Raw genomic sequence first — 20,053 nt, forward strand, 5'->3', positions numbered from 1 at the left:
GCTACTCCTCCTCAGAAGAGCCGTTACAAAACAGTTCTATTTTTTTTCATCAGAATATCGGACATTTCTCCAAAAAGTATGATCTTTGTCCCCATGTGCAGTTGCAAACCATAGTCTGGCTTTTTTATGGCGGTTTTGGAGAAGTGGCTTCTTCCTTGCTGAGCGGCCTTTCAGGTTATGTTGATATAGGACTCGTTTTACTGTGGATATTGATATTTTTGGACCTGTTTCCTCCAGCATCTTCACAGGGTCATTTGCTGTTGTTCTGGGATTGATTTGCACTTTACGCAGCAAAGTACATTCATCTCTAGGAGATAGAACACGTCTGCTTCCTGAGCGGTATGACGGCTACGTGGTCCCATGGTGTTTATACTTGCATACTATTGTTTGTACAGATGAACGTCGCACCTTCAGGCATTTTGAAAATTGCTCCCAAGGAAGAACCAGACTTGTGGAGGTTTTTTTTCTGAGGTCTTGGCTGATTACTTTTGATTTTCCCATGATGTCAAGCAAAGAGGCACTGAGTTTGAAGGTAGGCCTTGAAATACATCTACAGGTACACCTCCAACTGACTCAAATGATGTCTGTACAGTGAGCAGAGACTTGTAGATGACCTGGAGCCAGTGGGTTTGGCGACGAGTATGAATCGAGGGCCAGCCAACGAGAGTGTACATGTCGCAGTGGTGGGTCGTATATGGGGCTTTGGTGACAAAACGGATGGCGCTGTGATAGACTGCATCCAATTTGTTGAGTAGAGTGTTGGAGGCTATTTTCTAAATGACATCGTTGAAGTTGAGGATCAGTAGGATGATTTGATATTGGCCATTACCACAAAGAACAACGCTTTGCCGTGATATATTGGCCATATACCACAAACCCCCGGGGTGCCTTATTGCTATTATAAACTGATTAACCAACACAATTAGAAGAGTAAAAAGTATGTTTTTGTCATTCCCATGGTACACTGCTGATATACCATGGCTGTCAACCAATCAGCATTCAGGGCTCAAACCACCCAGTTTATAATTATAAATAAATTCCATTTGCACATGTGCATAACTATAGATAAGTCTGACAGGAGAGTCAGTGATGAAAGTTGGACAGAGGATCTCAAAATCTCTGTGCATGAAACACTTGGACAAACTTCAAACACCGAATGTTAGGATATTTTCTGGCATTATAACCCAGATGTTAAGACTACAACCCAGTTTAAATGGCCTATTTGGGAGATTTACTTGTTTTTTCAATATGCATTGGCTACTGACTAAAATCTAGGTTTATAATTGCATTAAAATTTTGCCATTGTTTGCTGAGCAATATGCAGGTAGCCTATAACCCCTGACAGGCCAACATGCAAACATCTCATTTCAGGGAAAAAGTCTACAATGAAACTGACATTAAATGTGGCGAATGATACGTTTGCAAAAGAGCTGTGACCATGATCACAATTGATAACTTCCAATTTAATTATTGGCCATTAATAATTGTATAATAACACAAGGCTTCAACAACAAACTGAGTTATAAGCTATTTATTAAATATGTTTGCCAGCTCCAGGTAGACTACACAAGTGGCACATTTTGATTTGCAATGACTCCAGTGATATCTTAAGTTCATTATATATTTATTGTATCAAATGGTAGGCTACAGTAGCCTGCAATGGCATATAAATTAATAGGTGACTTGATGGCCATCATATGCACATGTAGCTTATCATCTGGTGACTTTTTCCCATAACACAAGCTCGCGAGGGAGTTCCATAACTTCCATTTAAAATGTCCACCCCTTCGAGAAAAAAACCTTCGATTGATACAAGTTGACATTAGAATGCAGTTTACTTTAAACCACCTGTGAGCGAATTTATCTAAATACCTCTAGTCCGCCTAAAGTAATTTCCCAATGATTTGTCGCCATTATATCAGTTCTACCGCGTTAATATGTTTTATGGAAAAAGGGTGTCTCGATAATGACCAATCTTTCTAGCCTACCTTACAATTGGTAAAAAAAAAAGTTGTCACGACGTGCGCGCGTGCTGCTCTGTCTCCGTGACTCAGCTGCCTCTGCTGCAGCACTGCTCACATACCCCGCCGTTTTAAGATGGTCATACCAACGATAATTTAGCTATTTGATTTTGTGTTTTAGGTCCCCTGTTGGTAAAAAAAAGTGAATTTGGTCTTAGCGCTATTATCCCATAGAAACGCATTGAATAACAGATTCATACATGTAAAAAACGGTCGAAAATGCAAAACTGTTATCGAAAGCAAGTATGTTTTGAAGGGTCTGTCCTATATCTGAAAGATAGACGAAAGCTCAGGAAAATGAAAAGATTGTGCGGAATTATGTGGAATTCCCTTTATACCTTTGATGTGGAAGATTCATTTTTCGGCCCGGTACTGGGTTACCTTCAGACGAGTCCCGTGACACTTTAGAGATGTCATATGGTCTGACAAACCCCGTGTGGGGGGGGGGGCCTCAAGCAGATACATTTTGTAAAAAAATATATTATGCCCAGCTCATAAGGCTCCTTGATGATGTGTGGCCTGAGGTAATGGCATCTTCTTCCTAATGGTAAATCCACCAATGCTTGTTTCAGATTGAGGATTAATTATAGGCTACATGAAAACTATACATTATGCTATTTTTCGTCCTTCCTGGAACAGGGAGGAGAGTCAGAGCATCTCAGAGACTGAGATGAAAGCTATGATACTGGCCTTGAGATTCAGTGGCCTATTTGATTTCTTATTCAAGTTAATTTTTACCTGGTCTGTGCAGCAGCAATTAATGTAGTTAAATCATAAATAGCTATTTAAAATAATTATTATACAAAACAAATAAAGTGTGTTATATGTCTGGGGTGTGGCCACATTTTTACTCTAGAGAAAAAAAATACTCCAAATCCAATCCTCCTACTATACACCCAGAATTGCAATGCCTTTAAGGGTGTATTATAGGCCTATGTGGCTGTTAGTGACAGAGGTCAGAGATGAGCCTATTTCTACATGATGTCCTGCCACAGGTGGCCTGACCTTGTGACTTGTGGCTGGGTTAAATCAGGGAGACAGCCCTTTCACTGTCATCCATCAATCTAATCTATAAATCACTGTGTGAAACAAATATGCAACTCTGATGTCACCATCACTAAAACAGACCACTAGTGACATAGCCTGCCATGTTAGTAGCCAATGTGACAAGGATGATGAATATTATACAGATAAATAGAATATGAGTGAATCTTCCAAATACGTATCAAATGTAAAGTGCATAATGCCAGTTGTTCAATGTTCCCTAAAAAGAGGAGGATGAAAACTAGCTAAAATTCATGTTCATCAAATTAAATGTACATTCATGTCCAGGTCTGCTTCACTAAATTCAGAGGTGGAAATGGAAGTTGTTTGTAAAATGAATTTGGTTAATAATATATATGTGTATATACACTGCTCAAAAAAATAAAGGGAACACTTAAACAACACAATGTAACTCCAAGTCAATCACACTTCTGTGAAATCAAACTGTCCACTTAGGAAGCAACACTGATTGACAATAAATTGCACATGCTGTTGTGCAAATGGAATAGACAACAGGTGGAAATTATAGGCAATTAGCAAGACACCCCCAATAAAGGAGTGGTTCTGCAGGTGGTGACCACAGACCACTTCTCAGTTCCTATGCTTCCTGGCTGATGTTTTGGTCACTTTTGAATGCTGGCGGTGCTTTCACTCTAGTGGTAGCATGAGACGGAGTCTACAACCCACACAAGTGGCTCAGGTAGTGCAGCTCATCCAGGATGGCACATCAATGCGAGCTGTGGCAAGAAGGTTTGCTGTGTCTGTTAGCATAGTGTCCAGAGCATGGAGGCGCTACCAGGAGACAGGCCTGTACATCAGGAGACGTGGAGGAGGCAGCAGGACCGCTACCAGCAGCAGGACCGCTACCTCCGCATTTGTGCAAGGAGGAGCAGGAGGAGCACTGCCAGAGCCCTGCAAAATGACCTCCAGCAGGCCACAAATGTGCATGTGTCTGCTCAAACGGTCAGAAACAGACTGCACGAGGGTGGTATGAGGGCCCGACGTCCACAGGTGGGGGTTGTTACAGCCCAACACCGTGCAGGACGTTTGGCATTTGCCAGAGAACACCAAGATTGGCAAATTCGCCACTGGCGCCCTGTGCTCTTCACAGATGAAAGCAGGTTCACACTGAGCACATGTGACAGACGTGACAGTCTGGAGACCCCGTGGAGAACGCTCTGCTGCCTGCAACATCCTCCAGCATGACCGGTTTGGCGGTGGGTTAGTCATGGTGTGGGGTGGCATTTCTTTGGGGGGACGCACAGCCCTCCATGTGCTCACCAGAGGTAGCCTGACTGCCATTAGGTACCGAGATGAGATCCTCAGACCCCTTGTGAGACCATATGCTGGTGCGGTTGGCCCTGGGTTCCTCCTAATGCAAGACAATGCTAGAACTAATGTGGCTGGAGTGTGTCAGCAGTTCCTGCAAGAGGAAGGCATTGATGCTATGGACTGGCCCGCCGGTTCCCCAGACCTGAATCCAATTGAGCACATCTGGGACATCATTTCTCGTTCCATCCACCAACGCCACGTTGCACCACAGACTGTCCAGGAGTTGGCGGATGCTTTAGTCCAGGTCTGGGAGGAGATCCCTCAGGAGACCATCCGCCACCTCATCAGGAGCATGCCCAGGCGTTGTAGGGAGGTCATACAGGCACGTGGAAGCCACACACACTACTGAGCCTCATTTTGACTTGTTTTAAGGACATTACATCAAAATTGGATCAGCCTGTAGTGTGGTTTTCCACTTTAATTTTGAGTGTGACTCCAAATCCAGACCTCCATGGGTTGATAAATTTGATTTCCATTGATAATTTTTGTGTGATTTTGTTGTCAGCACATTCAACTATGTAAAGAAAAAAGTATTTAATAAGAATATTTGATTAATTCAGATCTAGGATGTTATTTTAGTGTTCCCTTTACCTTTTTTGAGCAGTGTATATAAAAAATAAAAATAAATCAATAATCATATAGGTCTATGGACTGCTCTTGTTTGTCAAATCTCTTTGGTTTGTTGTCAAACGGGCCATTATTTAATTAAAAGTGGAAATAAATATTGAAATATTGAGTCGAATTTCTTATGCTGGGTGTTTTATTCTGTCAAGAATAATAATTTTGTCAAGAAGAATGAAACCTAATTCTATTAATTTCTGTTCCGTTCACTTTCTTCTAATGAAAGCTCTCTCTTGCGCTCTTGAAAAAACATACCGTAAACTGCTTCTTTCTGCCACCTACTGGCTGATTGTGTGAAATCCGCCGTAGTTGAATAGCAAAGATTGTGGGTTTCTCTCTGGAGGAGTATTATGTCTCCGTAGCTAAATAGAATCTTTGCTAAAATTACGACGTACATTGAACTCCACAGTATTGGGCTCTGTGATTGGTGAGCACAGCACTCGTCCAATCACAGACTTTTGTATACATCGGTCTTTTCTGTCTGGTGGTTCGCTGATGTGGTTTTTAAGAAGTTCGCTTGTAAATCTCACAGGCCAATTTAACCAGTTTTTCTCTTAGATTTTAGTTCTTATTCACACGGATTATGCCTTATTATCAAACATGGGAAGAGTTCGCTCGTGCAGCAGAAAAATTATATTTGACAGATCCAATGAAGGTAGCTAGCTATCTACGACATTTTTCTGTTGAGAGCAAGCTTGAAATCTTGATAGCTAACGTTAGCTAGCGAGCAAAATGTATTTAGAAATTGTTATTTTACAGCACAAATAGATGTGTAGCCAATAATAACTATCACTGTTAGAGGGATGGAGTCTAGGTGCAGGATAGCTAGCTAGTTTGTTTGCCGTTTTTAAAAGCAATGCAGCCAGCTGTTAACAGTAGTTAACGTTAAATATGCTGGCAAATGTGAATTGGAAGGAAAACGACTGCCTAACTAATGCTAGTTAACTTTTGAGCATCATGAAGATAATCAACCATGGTGTAATGCATGTATGCAGCTATGGCTGTTGCCTATTTCAATAAATGGACTAGGCGTTTTCAGTTATGTTTGTGCTTTCTTCTCTCTCCTTTTGATACAGGTCAGGGTGGTTCTCAAATACAGACACTGTGATGGTAACCTTTGCATCAAAGTCACCGATGATGCAGTGGTAAGTTCAAGAGAAGACAGTCTGCTCCCTTTGCTCAGATTTTGCACATCTGTTTGTATTCTACATAGCCCAATAGTGGACTAAGTGAGCCAGATGTAACTCCTAGTCTAGGGATCTTACATGCTCTGGAGCCAAAACGTCCAAATACTCCCACCTAAACCTGAATCGATTCTCAATTGTGGTACGGTTCTAAAAACATGAATCCCTCTACTTTCATATCACATCAACATAATTTCACAAATGCAAAATACACACTGTACTGTACACTGTCAACTGGTTTTAACACAGTTACAGCTGACAGTATGTTTCATTGACAACATGTTTGTGGCGTCAGTCTTCCTTTTAAACATGTTTAGAGCAAGCATCAAGGCTCTTAATAAAACTCCCTCAATCAGAAGATACTATTGTCATATCCTACATAGCTACACTAATCTGTTGCTTGCAAGACTTTGTTGACATGTAGGTTTTTTTTTTTTACAACCACAACTATTCTTCTGTTTTCCTCTACCTAATCCACAATTCCTTCTCATATTCCATTGCAGTGTTTACAATACAAGACGGACCAGGCCCAGGACGTGAAGAAGATAGAGAAACTGCATGGCAAACTGATGAGGCTTATGGTGTCCAAGGAAAGTGGTGCCATGGAAATGGACTGAACACCCTTACACATAGTTGTATTAACTCTTCTTTGAGTCTAGACTGTGGTGTCAATAGCACAAACGGAAGAGAACGGAGCTGGAATGACGACATTGGATCATGAGAGGGGAAATCAAAAATGAAAATGGAGAGGATAACCTTCACTGCTCTAAAGAGGGATTTGCTGAACCTCTTTTAAAAGAGCTTTTATTTATTTTCAGTTTTAAGATGGACTAAAAACAGATGGAGAGACTCATGTCTATTTATGCATGTTTTTTTTTCACATCTGGAAACGTTCATGAACATGTTTTAAGTGAACATGAATGAAGCATGACCTTTTTGATATTCGCACATGCTATTTTAGTGGAAGAAACATGCCTCCAATGTAATTTAGTCAACTCTAAAAATAATTGCGTTACTCAATAAATGTTTATATACCCTCATAACAGCCAACATCTCTCAATAACTCAAAGATTTTGATTTAAAGCATTTTATGATTCCATTTCAATATCTCCCCATATTGCTTTTGTTCAAGCTACCATACTAAGCACACAGTGGCTGAATGTTTTCAAATGTTCCCTATTAATAATCAAGAATGCCTGATTTTCTGACACCCTCCATTGATTTGAAAATAACTTCTCTTCAGACCAGTTCAGCACCATGCTTGGAGAAGCATCTGTTCATTTTCTTATGCGTTTGTTCATCATGTTTGCACATTTGCGTCTTAAAGTAGAACTCCAGTCTCATTTTCACCTCATTTAATGCCTGATTTTCTTAACAAAAGAAACATCTCTATAGGTGGTCCAGGTAAGTCAAAAATGGCACGGGGTGGAGGACGGGACTTTACTTGTGTTCTTTATTGCGCCTCTATTGTTCCTCAAGCAAGGGGGAGGCGCCAATGGCATCGAGACTTTCTATCAAACCAACTCCTTGCATGCACTACTCAAAGTTTGCAGTTGTGTCTAAATAAACACTATTTTGCACACAAAAAAGCCCTTTAGTGGATATACTTTACTGTATTTATACTAGGGATATCACTTTTCAACAGGAACAGTTCAAAAATCACTAGAGGATATCTTTATCCTGTAGACAAGAACTACATTTCCCATGAATCACTGGTCTCCATTTCGACACAACTGGCAGAGGGCATAATTGTCATTGCATTTTGTGGAACAACGAACCAGCAGCAGGTGAGATGAACTCCTCTAGCAAGTAATACAATCAAAAATAATAGCTCCAAAACTATTGTTGCTCAATATTTCTTATCGATAATGTATTAATCGATATTTCCTCATACCTATGGAATGTAGGATAATAAAATATTGTTGCAAGTTGATCCAATTGAAAGCTGTGAATTTTTGGATTGATGTGATGAGATGACGGTCAGGTCTATCAATAGAACTGGAAGACTAGAATATTTTTCATAATATAATAATGGTACATTTTTGGGTGATTTGTTAACAATTTTGGAAAAGCAGCATCCATCTATATTTCTAGTAGGTTAAAACTTTGAAGCCTATCCATTGTAGGTTTATATAACTGTTATCTGAAATATAGAAACATCAAATGAATTGTCAGGACTGATGTAATATGTCATACCAGGCCTGTTTTTGCGGGTTGCCATCTGCTTGTTCCAGAAAAAAAGCTTGTTTTGTCCTCATGGAGGGAAATTCCAGGCATCAGTACTTTCATTTTATACTTTGTAATCATAAGATCCAAAGGGAAACATTTATTTTCCGATTTGCTGTATGAATAAATATGCATAACTTGTTTTTCACCTGACAGAAAATTATGTCAGTTGTAAGTATATCATTAAAGAGATACTCACAAAGAAATCGGATTGGTATGTTTCTAAATTCTTGATGAAAGTTGTTGTGGTATCAGAGGCCGGCCAGAGAAATGCTTTGTCATGCATTTTGGCCACCATGAATTGTGACTATGGGCCTTGTCCACTCCATTCTTTACCTAATCCTTTCAGAAAGGAGTTCTGTGCAACAACAGTGCTACTTTGTTCTATTTTTCACATTTTCTGCAAACCATTTTCTGCAAAACAGTCAAGTAGACTTGTGTGTCTGTGTAAATCTGTAGTGCTTGTAACCATACATTTCGGGTATTGCTGATTCTTTTTCTACTATAAACCACATGCAACACATGTATCCTACTAACAAAAACTATTAATTCACTCACTACTAAGCATTTACATACAGTACCAGACAAAAGTTTGGACACACCTACTCATTCAAGGGTTTTTCTTTAGTTTTACTATTTTCTACATTGTAGAATAATAGTGAAGACATCAAAACTATGAAATAACACATATGGAATTAGGTAGTAACCAAAAAAAGTTTAATGAATCAAAATCTATTTTAGATTTTAGATTCTTCAAATAGCTACCTTTTGCCTTGATGTCAGCTTTGCATTCTCTTAACCAGCTTCACCTAAAATGCTTTTCCAACAGTCTTGAAGGAGTTCCCACATATGTTGAGCACTAGTTAGCTGCTTTTCCTTCACTCTTCGGTCCAACTCATCCCAAACCATCTCAATTGGGTTAAGGTCGGGTGATTGTGGAGCCCAGGTCATCTGATGCAGCACTCCATCATCCTCCTTGGTCAAATAGCCCTTACACAGCCTGGAGGTGTCCTGTTGATAAACAAATGATAGTCCCACTAAGCGCAAACCAGATGGGATGGCACATCACTGCAGAATGCTGTAGTAGCCATGCTGGTTAAGTGTGCCTTGAATTCTAAATAAATCACTGACAGTGTCACCAGCAATGCACCCCCACACCATCACAGGTCCTCCTCCATGCTTCATGGTTGGAACCACACATGCGGAGATAATCCGTTCACCAACTCTGTCTCACAAATACACAATGGTTGGAACCAAAAATCTCAAATTTGTAGTCATCAGACCAAAGGACATATTTCCACTGGTTCCACTGGTCATTGCTCATGTTTCTTCTGCTTATTGGTGTCCTTTAGTCATGGTTTCATTGCAGCAATTCGACCATGAAGGCCTGATTCACGCAGTCTCCTCTGAACAGTTGATGATGAGATGTGTCTGTTACTTGAACTCTGTGAAGCATTTATTTGGGCTGCAATTTTTGAGGCTGGAAACTAATGAAATTATCTCCTGCAGCAGAGGTAGCTCTGGGTCTTCCTTTCCTGTGGCGGACCTCATGAGAGCCAGTTTCATCATAGTGCTTGATGGTTTTTGTGACTGCACTTGAAGAAACGTTCAAAGTTCTTAACATTTTTCTGATTGATAATGATATGGACTGTCGTTTCTCTATGCTTACTCGAACTGTTCTTGCCATAATATGGACTTGGTCTTTTACGACGTAGGGCTATCTTCTGTATATCACCCTTACCTTGTCACAACACAACTGATTGGCTCAAACATTAAAAAGGTATTTAAGAAGGAAATAAATTCCACAAATTAACTTTGATCAAGGCACACCTGTTAATTGAAATGCATTCCAGGTGACTACCTCATGAAGTTGGTTGAGAGAATGCCAAGAGTGTGCAAAGCTGTCACGGGTGGCTACTTTGAAGAATCTATTTGTTTGTTTAACACTTTTTTGATTACTACACGATTCCATATGTATTATTTCATAGTTTTGATGTCTTCACTATTATTCTACAATGTAGAAAATAGTAAAAATAAAGAAAAACCCTGGAATGAGTAGGTGTGTCCAAACTTTTGACTGGTACTGTATAGGATCATGAATGCCATTATAAAGGGCATCGATTGTAACATGTCTGCTATCCCTGATTTGTTTTTCCTGTTCATCTTGAAAGCATCATGTTTACAGAGGTTATGTTAGCCCTGGTGGTGGGAGGAGTGATCTACTTTCTGGTGCAGAAGAGTAAGAGGCCTCAGCTGAAGAGTGAGGATGGCTGGTGGGGGGAGGGGACTCCCCCAGACAGGGAAGAAGATGTCAGCATTCGCCCGTACATAGTCCGGACGGATAAGGAGGAGTTGGAGGTGAGATTGCGTAGAGGGATTATGGGCCTAGAGGAGAGCCGAACTTGCTCTTAGAGATTTAAGGCTTATGCAACAGTGTTTAGTTGTTGATTAGTTGAACCTCATATTGCTCCCCCCAGGACCTGTACAGGAGAATAGACCAGACCCGATCCTTCCCTTCTCTAGAGGATAGCCAGTTCACCTACGGCTTCAACTCCCAGTATCTGCAGAATGTGGTCTCCTACTGGAGACATGATTTTGACTGGAGGAGACAGGTGGATCAACTGAACAAATACCCACATTACAAAACCAACATCGAAGGTGAGATGGTGGGTAGAGATTGATCAATGATGTGCCAATCAGTTGTCATTTAGAACAAGACGAAACTGAGCAAGCAGATCTATTGGCTGCCAATAAATATTACGTAACTTTAAGTCAACGTCAAACCTTGCATAAAAAATAATAATAATTTGAGTCCAGGAAAGGACTTGGTTCATGGTTCATTCAAGCATCCTCTGACCCATGTATCAGGCATTGACGTGCACTACGTCCATGTGCGGCCCAAGAACCTCCCTGAGGGCGTGACTGCTGTGCCTCTGCTCATGGTGCACGGCTGGCCAGGCTCTTTCTATGAGTTCTACAGGATGATACCCCTCCTGACTCAACCCTCCAACCCAGACGACATCGTGTTTGAGGTGGTCTGTCCCTCCATCCCTGGGTACTGCTTCTCTGAGGCTCCACATAAGAAAGGTAATCGGTTAGAAGCCTGGCTGGGGTCAAGGGTCACAAATGCCTAGCCCTTTGAATCTAAAAAAAGAGTGTCTGCAAGATAAACTTTATATCAGGTGACTTAGTATAAGTTTTCCCTAATGAATGATTCTTTTTATGTTTCAGGTTTTGACTCGGTTTGTGCGGCTCGTGTGTTCCACAAGCTGATGAAGAGACTAGGTTTCCAACAGTTCTATGCTCATGGAGGAGACTGGGGATGGATCGTCACCACCAACATGGCCCAGCTGGAGCCCAAGTAAGACAGACAAACACACAGAAATATGGCCAGATCTTAGCCTAGGCCATGGGAGACATAGCCAATATTATGTTTGATCCCTCATTTAGGGTATTTAGAATGCGTGGGCGTGTTTTATGAGTTACAGTGCCTTCAGAGAAGTTTTCTCACCATTTCACTTTTTCCACATGTCATTGTGTTACAGCCTGAATTTAAAATGGATTAAATTGAGATTGTGTCTGCACACAATACCCCATAATGTCAAAGTGGAATTGTGTTTGTAAAAAAATTTAAAGCTGAAATGTCATGTCGATAAGTATTCAACGTCTTTGTTATGACAAATCATTTCAGGAGTAAAAATGTGCTTAGCAAATAACATATTAAGTTTAAGTAAGAACTCATTCACTGTTCAATAATAGTGGTTAACGTGATTTTTAATGACGAACCCATCTCTGTACCACACACATATAATTATCTGTAACTTCCCTCAATTAAGTAGTGAATTTCAAGCACAAAATCAGGGAGGTTTTTCAATGACTCGCAAAGAAGGGCACCTATTGGTAGATGGGTGAAAATAGACACGGCATATCTCTTTGAGCATGGTGAAGTTATTAATTAGGGTTTGGATCACTACAAAGATATAGGATCCCTTCCAAGCTCAATTGCCGGGGAGGAAGAAAACTGCTCAGGGATTTCAACGAGGACAACGGTGATTTTAAAACCGTTACAGAGATTAATGGTTGTGATTTGAGAACTGAGGATGGATCAGTAGAATTGTAGTTACTCCACAATACTAACCTAAATGACAGAGTGAAAAGAAGGAAGCCGGTACAGAATACAATATTCCTAAATGTTTGAAATAAATGTTAGAATTTTTCTACCACTTTGACCACAATTTTTAGATTGTTGAACAAAAATGACAATTAAATCCATTTTTATCCCACTTTGTAAACTATAAAAATGTGGAAAAAGTCATGGGGCGTGAATACTTTCTGAAGGCACTGTATTAGCTACTGTTATTAATTCAGATGTTGTCATCTGTGAATGATATGAAGTCAGAAAGCCTCGCAGATTCTGTGTTGTACTACATCTCGGCTCTCTGGTTTTGTCACCCCAGAATAATCAAAGGCTTGCATCTCAACTTTGCTCCCCCCTCCAAGCCGGGCCTGCCCATGGTTCTGTCTATAATGCTGGGCCGCCGTTTCCCCAAGATGTTTGGCTTCAATGAGCACGACATTCAGCGCATCTACCCCGTTGTGCAGAACCTAGTGGTGGAGTCTGTTAAGGAGTCAGGATATATGCACATCCAGGCCACCAAGCCTGACACTGTGGGTAAGAGCAGTGGTGGAAAAAGTACCCCATTTTCATACTTGAGTAAAAGTCAAGATACCTTAATAGAAAATGACTGAAGTAAAAATGAAAGTCACCCAGTAAAATCCTACTTGAGTAAATGTCAAAAAGTATTTAGTTTTAAAAATACTTAAGAATCAAACGTAAATGTAATTGCTAAAATGTACTTCAGTATCAAAAATAAAAGTATAAATAATTTCAAATTCCTTATATTAAGCAAACCAAATGGCACGATTTCTTTGTTTTTTAAATGTACTGATAGCCAGGGGCACACTGCAACAAAGCATTTGTGTTTAGTGAGTCCTTCAGATCAGATGCAGTAGGGATGACCAGGAATTTTCTCTTTAAGTGTGTGAATTAGACCATTTTCCTGCCCTGCTAAGCATTCAAAATGTAAAGGGTTCTTTTGGGTGTCAGGGAAAATGTATGGAGTAAAAAGTACATTATTTTCTTTGGGCATGTAGAGGAGTAAAAGTAAAAGTTGTCAAAAATATAAATAGTAAAGTACAGGTACCCCAAAAACGACTTAGGTAGTACTTTCTAGTATTTTTACTTAAGTACTTTACACCACTGGGTAAGAGAGGGAACCAGTTTTGAAGGGGAAGCGTTCTGGGCTACACACAGCTTTAATTGCTGCTTCTGTATAGACCAAGACCAGGAATAAGTAACTATGTTGGAACATTTATCTGGTTCTATATGTGTCTGCTCTCTCCCTGTAGGTCGAGGGTTGAATGATTCTCCAGTAGGTCTTGCTGCTTATATCTTGGAGAAGTTTTCCACCTGGACTGACCATGACTTCAGGAACCTGGATGACGGAGGACTTACGAGGTAGAACGTCTTAGACCTGAACCACAGCCTTTGGTGTAAAATAGCATAGTTAATTAGTATTCAAAGGCTTCTTTGTCAAATTACCATAGCCATGTTTATGGCTTCTGTTTTTTAGCACCTCTCTTGCCTTGCAGGAAGTTCAGTCTGGATGACCTGCTGACCAACGTGATGATCTACTGGACGTCTGGCTGCATCATCTCCTCCATGCGCTTCTACAAGGAGAACTTCAGCAAGGGTCTTGACCAGCCACACTCAAAGTGAGAGGACTGTTGCTATGGAATGTAACATCTACTGCATGTGCTGTAATATCTACTGTATGTATGTGATGTAAAAGTCTAGCTAGCATGAGGCACTCCACATTCAGAACATAACAAACTTTGTCCTGATAAGTCATGATGTTAATGTAGAAAGGACTCAAACCAATGTTATGTTTCAGTAAACTAATATACTTCTTCGCTTCCTCTCTACCCAGGATGCCGGTGCACGTGCCCACCGGTTTTGCCTGCTTCCCCAACGAGCTGATGCACACCCCCAAGCTGTGGGTACAGCAGAAGTACCGCGAGCTGAAGACCTTCACGCCCATGGCCCGAGGAGGACACTTTGCCGCCATGGAGGAGCCAGAACTCATGGCCCAGGACATCCAGAACTTCACCAAGATGCAGGAGAAGAGGAAGAAGTGATCCTCTAGTCCGCACATCTGCCTTCCTTGTTTACCAAACAGCACCAGTTGCTAGATCAGCTAGCACTGGTGTTATGATAGCACTGAAATGTGCCAGATAAACCCATAGAGAGAGAGACCTCTGCCATAGCTGGCTGTTTTACACCCATGAGCATATAATACTAGCCAGGTCCCAGATAAGTTTGTGCTGTTTTGGCATGACAACCACAAACAGTGCAGTCTGGTCTGTGACCAGGCTATTATAATACAGTAAAGCTCAGGGTTGTGGTCAATTCCATTTCAATTCCAGTCAATTCAGAAAGTAAATCAAGTTCCATATTTTACTCATTGAAAATCATTGAAGAGAATTGGAATTCGATATTGAATTTCAGTGTACTTCCTGAATTGAAATATAATTGACCCCAACCCTGGTAAAGCCTCTCAATGCCTACTGCAAATGAGGTGGTGTAGAAAACATACTCTCTAGTTAGGGAATTATGAATGGATCAATGGATGAGTGAATAGAAGATCATTTTGTTTAGGTTGTTCTTGAATTTTGAAGAGGAGAGCACAGGCAGTTCTTCGTTCAGATTACTGGCATAGTCTATGCCCGAGTGGTTATCAAATGATGCATAAAATATCAGGTGATATGTATTTTACTTTGAACACAGGTTCTGTTCTTATTTACTCAATGTTATTTACAATGTTATAGCATTACATGAATAGCACTTTGTATTTCAGACACTAATATCCTGATCTATACATATTAATAAACATTTCAATTAAATTAGTGTACTGTTTTTCTGCTAATGTCTTGGGCACACCTACAATATATGGGACATTCCAGGTTTTATGACAAAAAGAACATGATGATGGTACCAGGTGCAGTACCATCCTCCTAGTTGTCCATCATGGTGGGGCCAGAGGTACCTCTAGCTGCTGCCAGGTCCTGGTGTTTCCCAAGCTCTGAATCCTGCCCTGGGACGCCCCACCACCTCTCTGAGGCTGCTTCCCTTGGCAGAGCACACCCGGGGAGGCGGGGGGGGCTGCTTGAAGATCCCCGCATTACCTCACCAGTTAAGTCAAAGGGAGGGAAAGAGACACTGAGAAAGAGGGATGGTTGGAGAAGCCGGAGGATTGTTAGAGGGTCTGGGTAGCTGTGGTTAAGAGCAGTCGAGCTCTGGGTCTCTGTTGGTCTTCGTTAGGGTGGCTGGATATCTGTTTGGGGCTGGTTGGTCTTCGTTAGAGTGGCTGGGTATCTGTTTGGGGCTGGTTGGTCTTCGTTAGGGTGGCTGGATATCTGTTTGGGGCTGGTTGGTCTTGTTAGAGTGGCTGGATATCTGTTTGGGGCTGGTTGGTCGTTAGAGTGGCTGGATATCTGTTTGGGGCTGGTTGGGTTAGAGTGGCTGGATATCTGTTTGGGGCTGGTTGGTCTTCGTTAGAGTGGCTGGATATCTGTTTGGGGCTGGTTGGTCTTCGTTAGAGTGGCTGGATATCTGTTTGGGGCTGGTTGGTCTTCGTTAGGGTGGCTGGATATCTGTTTGGGGCTGGTTGGTCTTCGTTAGAGTGGCTGGATATCTGTTTGGGGCTGGTTGGTCTTCGTTAGAGTGGCTGGATATCTGTTTGGGGCTGGTTGGTCTTCGTTAGAGTGGCTGGATATCTGTTTGGGGCTGGTTGGTCTTCGTTAGAGTGGCTGGGAGTCCTGAAGAATTCATGGCTGAAAAGCAGCTGGAGGATCCTAAGTCCATTCCAGCAGAGCAGACCAAGATGTATTCACAGAACCAGTTAAGTCTGAGAACACCGCAGCCTGGACACAAACAATCCACACGTAGGGATCCTAAGAAGTGGGTAAGTAAAACCTCTACATAATCTGGAGGGAATAAAGATGAGCAGTGGGCACTTCAGGGATATAGTAATTGAAAAAGTAATTGAAAAGTAGACAGGTCATCTCAGCTATACTTGCTTCTATTTATATGTTAATTAGCTCTACAATTATTATTTCTGAATAACTAAAACTCATTCATGGTAAATATTTACACAATATTTAGACCCTTCATGTTAAATATTTGCTAAATCAACTTCACACGTCAGATCTTGTGGTATGGAAACAGATGTTATTGTGCACTCTGGTGTTGTTTACCAACTTAAATCGGTCATTTGAAATTCATTGTTCTAACATTATTTTCTCATTTGCTATCTCCATATAAGTGACGGCTTATTTACCATGTTATCGTATACGTGTCACTTCCCCTCCTGCGTGGTGCAGGTGAGTTCTGGGTGTGTTAATGGGGTGCAGCCTAGCAGGGCCATGAAGTCCCATCACTCCCCAGAGAACGCGGCCAGGGAGAGGAGCCGTGTGCGTAACCTCCGCCAGGCCTTCCACAGCCTGCAGGCAGCCCTACCCTCCGTCCCCCGTGACACCAAGCTCTCCAAGCTGGACGTCCTGGTCCTGGCCACCGACTACATCGCGCACCTTACTGAGACTCTGGATCAGGGAGGGTCTCTGTCTGAACTCCCACTACCCCCCAGGGCAGGGGGCTACCTCCACCCAGTCAAGGTTGGTGACATCAAACTAGCTGGGTGCTTATTGTTTTCATTTCTTGGTCATCATAGCTTATAACCCTGATCTGTTCCTCATTATCTCTTTGTGTTTCGTGTCATAAATTCATGTCCAGAAGTTCAATTAATATCAGACGTAAATTGTCGTGTAATATTAGAAATATAGTAGGGATCAATACTTAAGATTATTTCTATGACTATAATCAATCATTTGTTAGGATTTATTATAAGCATACAGACTAACTACAGTTGAACATTCTCCTGTCCTGACAGAAGTGGCCGATGCGCTCCTTGCTGTACTGTGGGAGTGTGGGAGGACTGCTGTCAGCCAATCAGACGCCAGTGTCAGGAGAGAAGGTGACGCATCCACTGACCCCTAACCCAGAGGTCAACATGGACAGATCCATTTAGTACTAGGAGCGATGAAATAACAATATATCCAACTTAACTTATATCCAACTGCTTATGAAACTGCAGTGAATTGCAATGTACAAGTAATGTACATGCTGAACACAGAAACTCCTACAATGTCCAGGGGATTAGATACAATGATTAAGATATAAAATACAAAACCAAAGGATCGCTTTGCTTAGCACATTGTACCACTTATTTATTACACGGCATAAAACATAAATCACTAAAAGTGTGTAAAATAATTTGTTATGATCAAAGAGTGCAATGTTGTTTTGAGGGTCTCAAAGCAATGTTGACCATTTCAGTGACTTATTGTGTTTTTAGCTTTAGGATGAATTAAAATTGATCTTTATCTCTGTCTCCTGGATTTGTTTTATTTTTAGTGTTGTAGTTGTGTTCGGGGTGGGAGTGAAAGGATGGACAGATTAACAGAAGGGGAGGATTGTTGTGAGAACACTTGGCAACCATGTGTTCAGCTGTGGAGCCCTGAGTACTCGTCCATATCTGTGTAATAATGCCCGCTTGCAAGTAAACATTTATTCACACAGCAAACTTTGCTAAGTTGATGTAAATGACACGTTTTGGCTTTGTATGTGCTGTCTGACATACTTGCACTGTTGAGTGATGTTAAAGACTTTACTTCATATTACAGTATTTTGATGTGTGTGCGTATCATTTGTCTCCTAGCAAAAGTTATCTTCCAGAAAATATACATTACCATGACATAAGTCATGTGACGTTGGTAGACACATTTTATATTCTGATATTAACCAAGAAACACACTTTAACAGACTGTATTGCTAAGCTGCTTAAAGTATTTGTGCTCAGGCAGACAGAGACAGAATTTGTTGGCTGTAACATGGACGAGACCACAGAACCCCTTGAGCAACATGGGCTCAGGTCCACGAGAAACGGTACAGCGTTCAAGGCTAGCTCTATAAATCTGTCGGGGGGGGGGTCTGATAAACCCCCCTCTCATATTAATGGCTAATTTGGACATGCCAGAGATGTGCTACTGCGGCAGGGTTTACAAAGGGAAAGTAGAGGGCAGAAATGTTGGCGAAACAATGTGAGAGACAGTGGTGCACAACGTTCCAGCATTCCCACTGAGTTTACTTTCTAGTCTAGATCAGAGGATAAAGCATATCGGCCAATAGAGGCTCTGTTGCACCTGTCAATATAATGCATGCGCATATATTTAAACAATCACATTCTCATGTTAATGGAAAGCCCATACTGTATGCCAGGACATGGATTATCCAATGGCATTATTTCTGTACCAAGTGACCTCAAAGTGAGGGTCATCAACTAAACAAACTTGATTTAAAGGGCCTTTTGGCTTGAACTGGAAATAGATCTTTAGGTGTGTCTGAATGTGGATGTTTGTGCCAATAAACCCATATAACCCTGATCTCCCTTCATGTTAGGAGATAATCAACATAGTTTCTGTATCTCCAGCTCATTATATCCAGTACACACTGATTGCTGAGTGAATTTATTAAGCTTTCTGTCCAGCCTCCCCTCGTTGGCCTGGCCTAGCTGGAATCACCAGAGGAATAGAGGAGAGGGAGGACAAGGAGGAAGGGAAGAAAAGTAGGGAGGAAGGCACAACTCAACAACTTTGTCAATAAGAAAAATAGTATTTAATGTACCAGACTGGTTGATGGCTCGGTCCAGAGAGATGGCCAAGACAGGTTCCTAATGAGTAAAACCCAAAGTCTGTCGAGGTTCGTCTGAAAGACAACCATACTTGGCAAAAGTTAGCGTTCCTTCTGTGAGTCTACCACTTGAATTAGTATATAACCAGAAGGAAGAGCTGTAGTTGGGCTGAATGAGGGGCTTGGTGTGGCAGCAGCAGAGGTTGTTGTGGCAACAGAAGGTTTGCAGTCGTTGGCACAAAGCTGGGATGGAAAGTGTTCCAACATCATGCGGAGAAAGACACCACAGGAGTGGCATGTGACCCGGTGACACAGTCACAATGACCCACCAGAGAGAAGAGCTAGGAGTAGTAGGGAAAATGAAGGCTAAAGGATACTGCAGTGATAACAGCCCTCCCTTGGGATAGGAAAGGAATGACACAGTGGAAGGCTCTCACTCCCTCACCCTCAAAATGAAGGCTGATCGAGCCCTCAAAAGTTTGTTTTATCAAATTGACCTACAAGAGGTTTCCTCAATAATGGGTTTAGTAGACGTATCCACTGTCCATATGCATACTTACCAGAGGACAGGAACAAAACATCTGACAAAGCACATGTCCAATCCAACGTTTTATTTAAAAAACAAAAAACAAACAGAGCAACAACAATTACGTTACCAAAATTCATTCACTTACAAACATTTAACCTTGAGAAATCATGTCCACCAGGGTGGTCAGACACAGATACAGCCACTACTGAAGACTTCGCTCACAGACCTAGGGAGTGTTCAGTAATGTCCAAAACAGAAAATGTTTGCAAACTGAAAAGGTACCACTTGA

General features: G+C 41.4%; 3 protein-coding genes across 3 annotated transcripts; all 3 read left to right on the plus strand.

Moving 5' to 3' along the window:
• The first annotated feature begins 5,483 nt into the window (after positions 1–5,483).
• srp9 (signal recognition particle 9) lies at positions 5,484–7,247 on the plus strand. Its single transcript, XM_064925172.1, has 3 exons — positions 5,484–5,673; positions 6,095–6,163; positions 6,706–7,247. The coding sequence occupies exons 1-3, from the start codon at positions 5,602–5,604 to the stop codon at positions 6,817–6,819; spliced, it is 255 nt and encodes an 84-aa protein (XP_064781244.1). The 5' UTR covers positions 5,484–5,601; the 3' UTR covers positions 6,820–7,247.
• A 410-nt stretch (positions 7,248–7,657) lies between these two features.
• ephx1 (epoxide hydrolase 1, microsomal (xenobiotic)) lies at positions 7,658–15,339 on the plus strand. Its single transcript, XM_064925171.1, has 9 exons — positions 7,658–7,989; positions 10,600–10,786; positions 10,906–11,086; positions 11,297–11,515; positions 11,660–11,789; positions 12,886–13,100; positions 13,838–13,946; positions 14,081–14,203; positions 14,419–15,339. The coding sequence occupies exons 2-9, from the start codon at positions 10,604–10,606 to the stop codon at positions 14,624–14,626; spliced, it is 1,368 nt and encodes a 455-aa protein (XP_064781243.1). The 5' UTR covers positions 7,658–7,989; positions 10,600–10,603; the 3' UTR covers positions 14,627–15,339.
• Positions 15,340–16,317: 978 nt separating this feature from the next.
• Positions 16,318–17,574, plus strand: LOC135505617 (transcription factor 24-like). Its single transcript, XM_064924680.1, has 3 exons — positions 16,318–16,452; positions 16,871–17,161; positions 17,437–17,574. Exons 1-3 carry the CDS (start codon positions 16,318–16,320, stop codon positions 17,572–17,574), a joined length of 564 nt encoding a protein of 187 aa, XP_064780752.1.
• The last annotated feature ends 2,479 nt before the right edge of the window (positions 17,575–20,053 follow it).

Source organism: Oncorhynchus masou, chromosome 19 (genome assembly GCF_036934945.1).
Source record: "Oncorhynchus masou masou isolate Uvic2021 chromosome 19, UVic_Omas_1.1, whole genome shotgun sequence".
Lineage (NCBI taxonomy): Eukaryota > Metazoa > Chordata > Actinopteri > Salmoniformes > Salmonidae > Oncorhynchus > Oncorhynchus masou.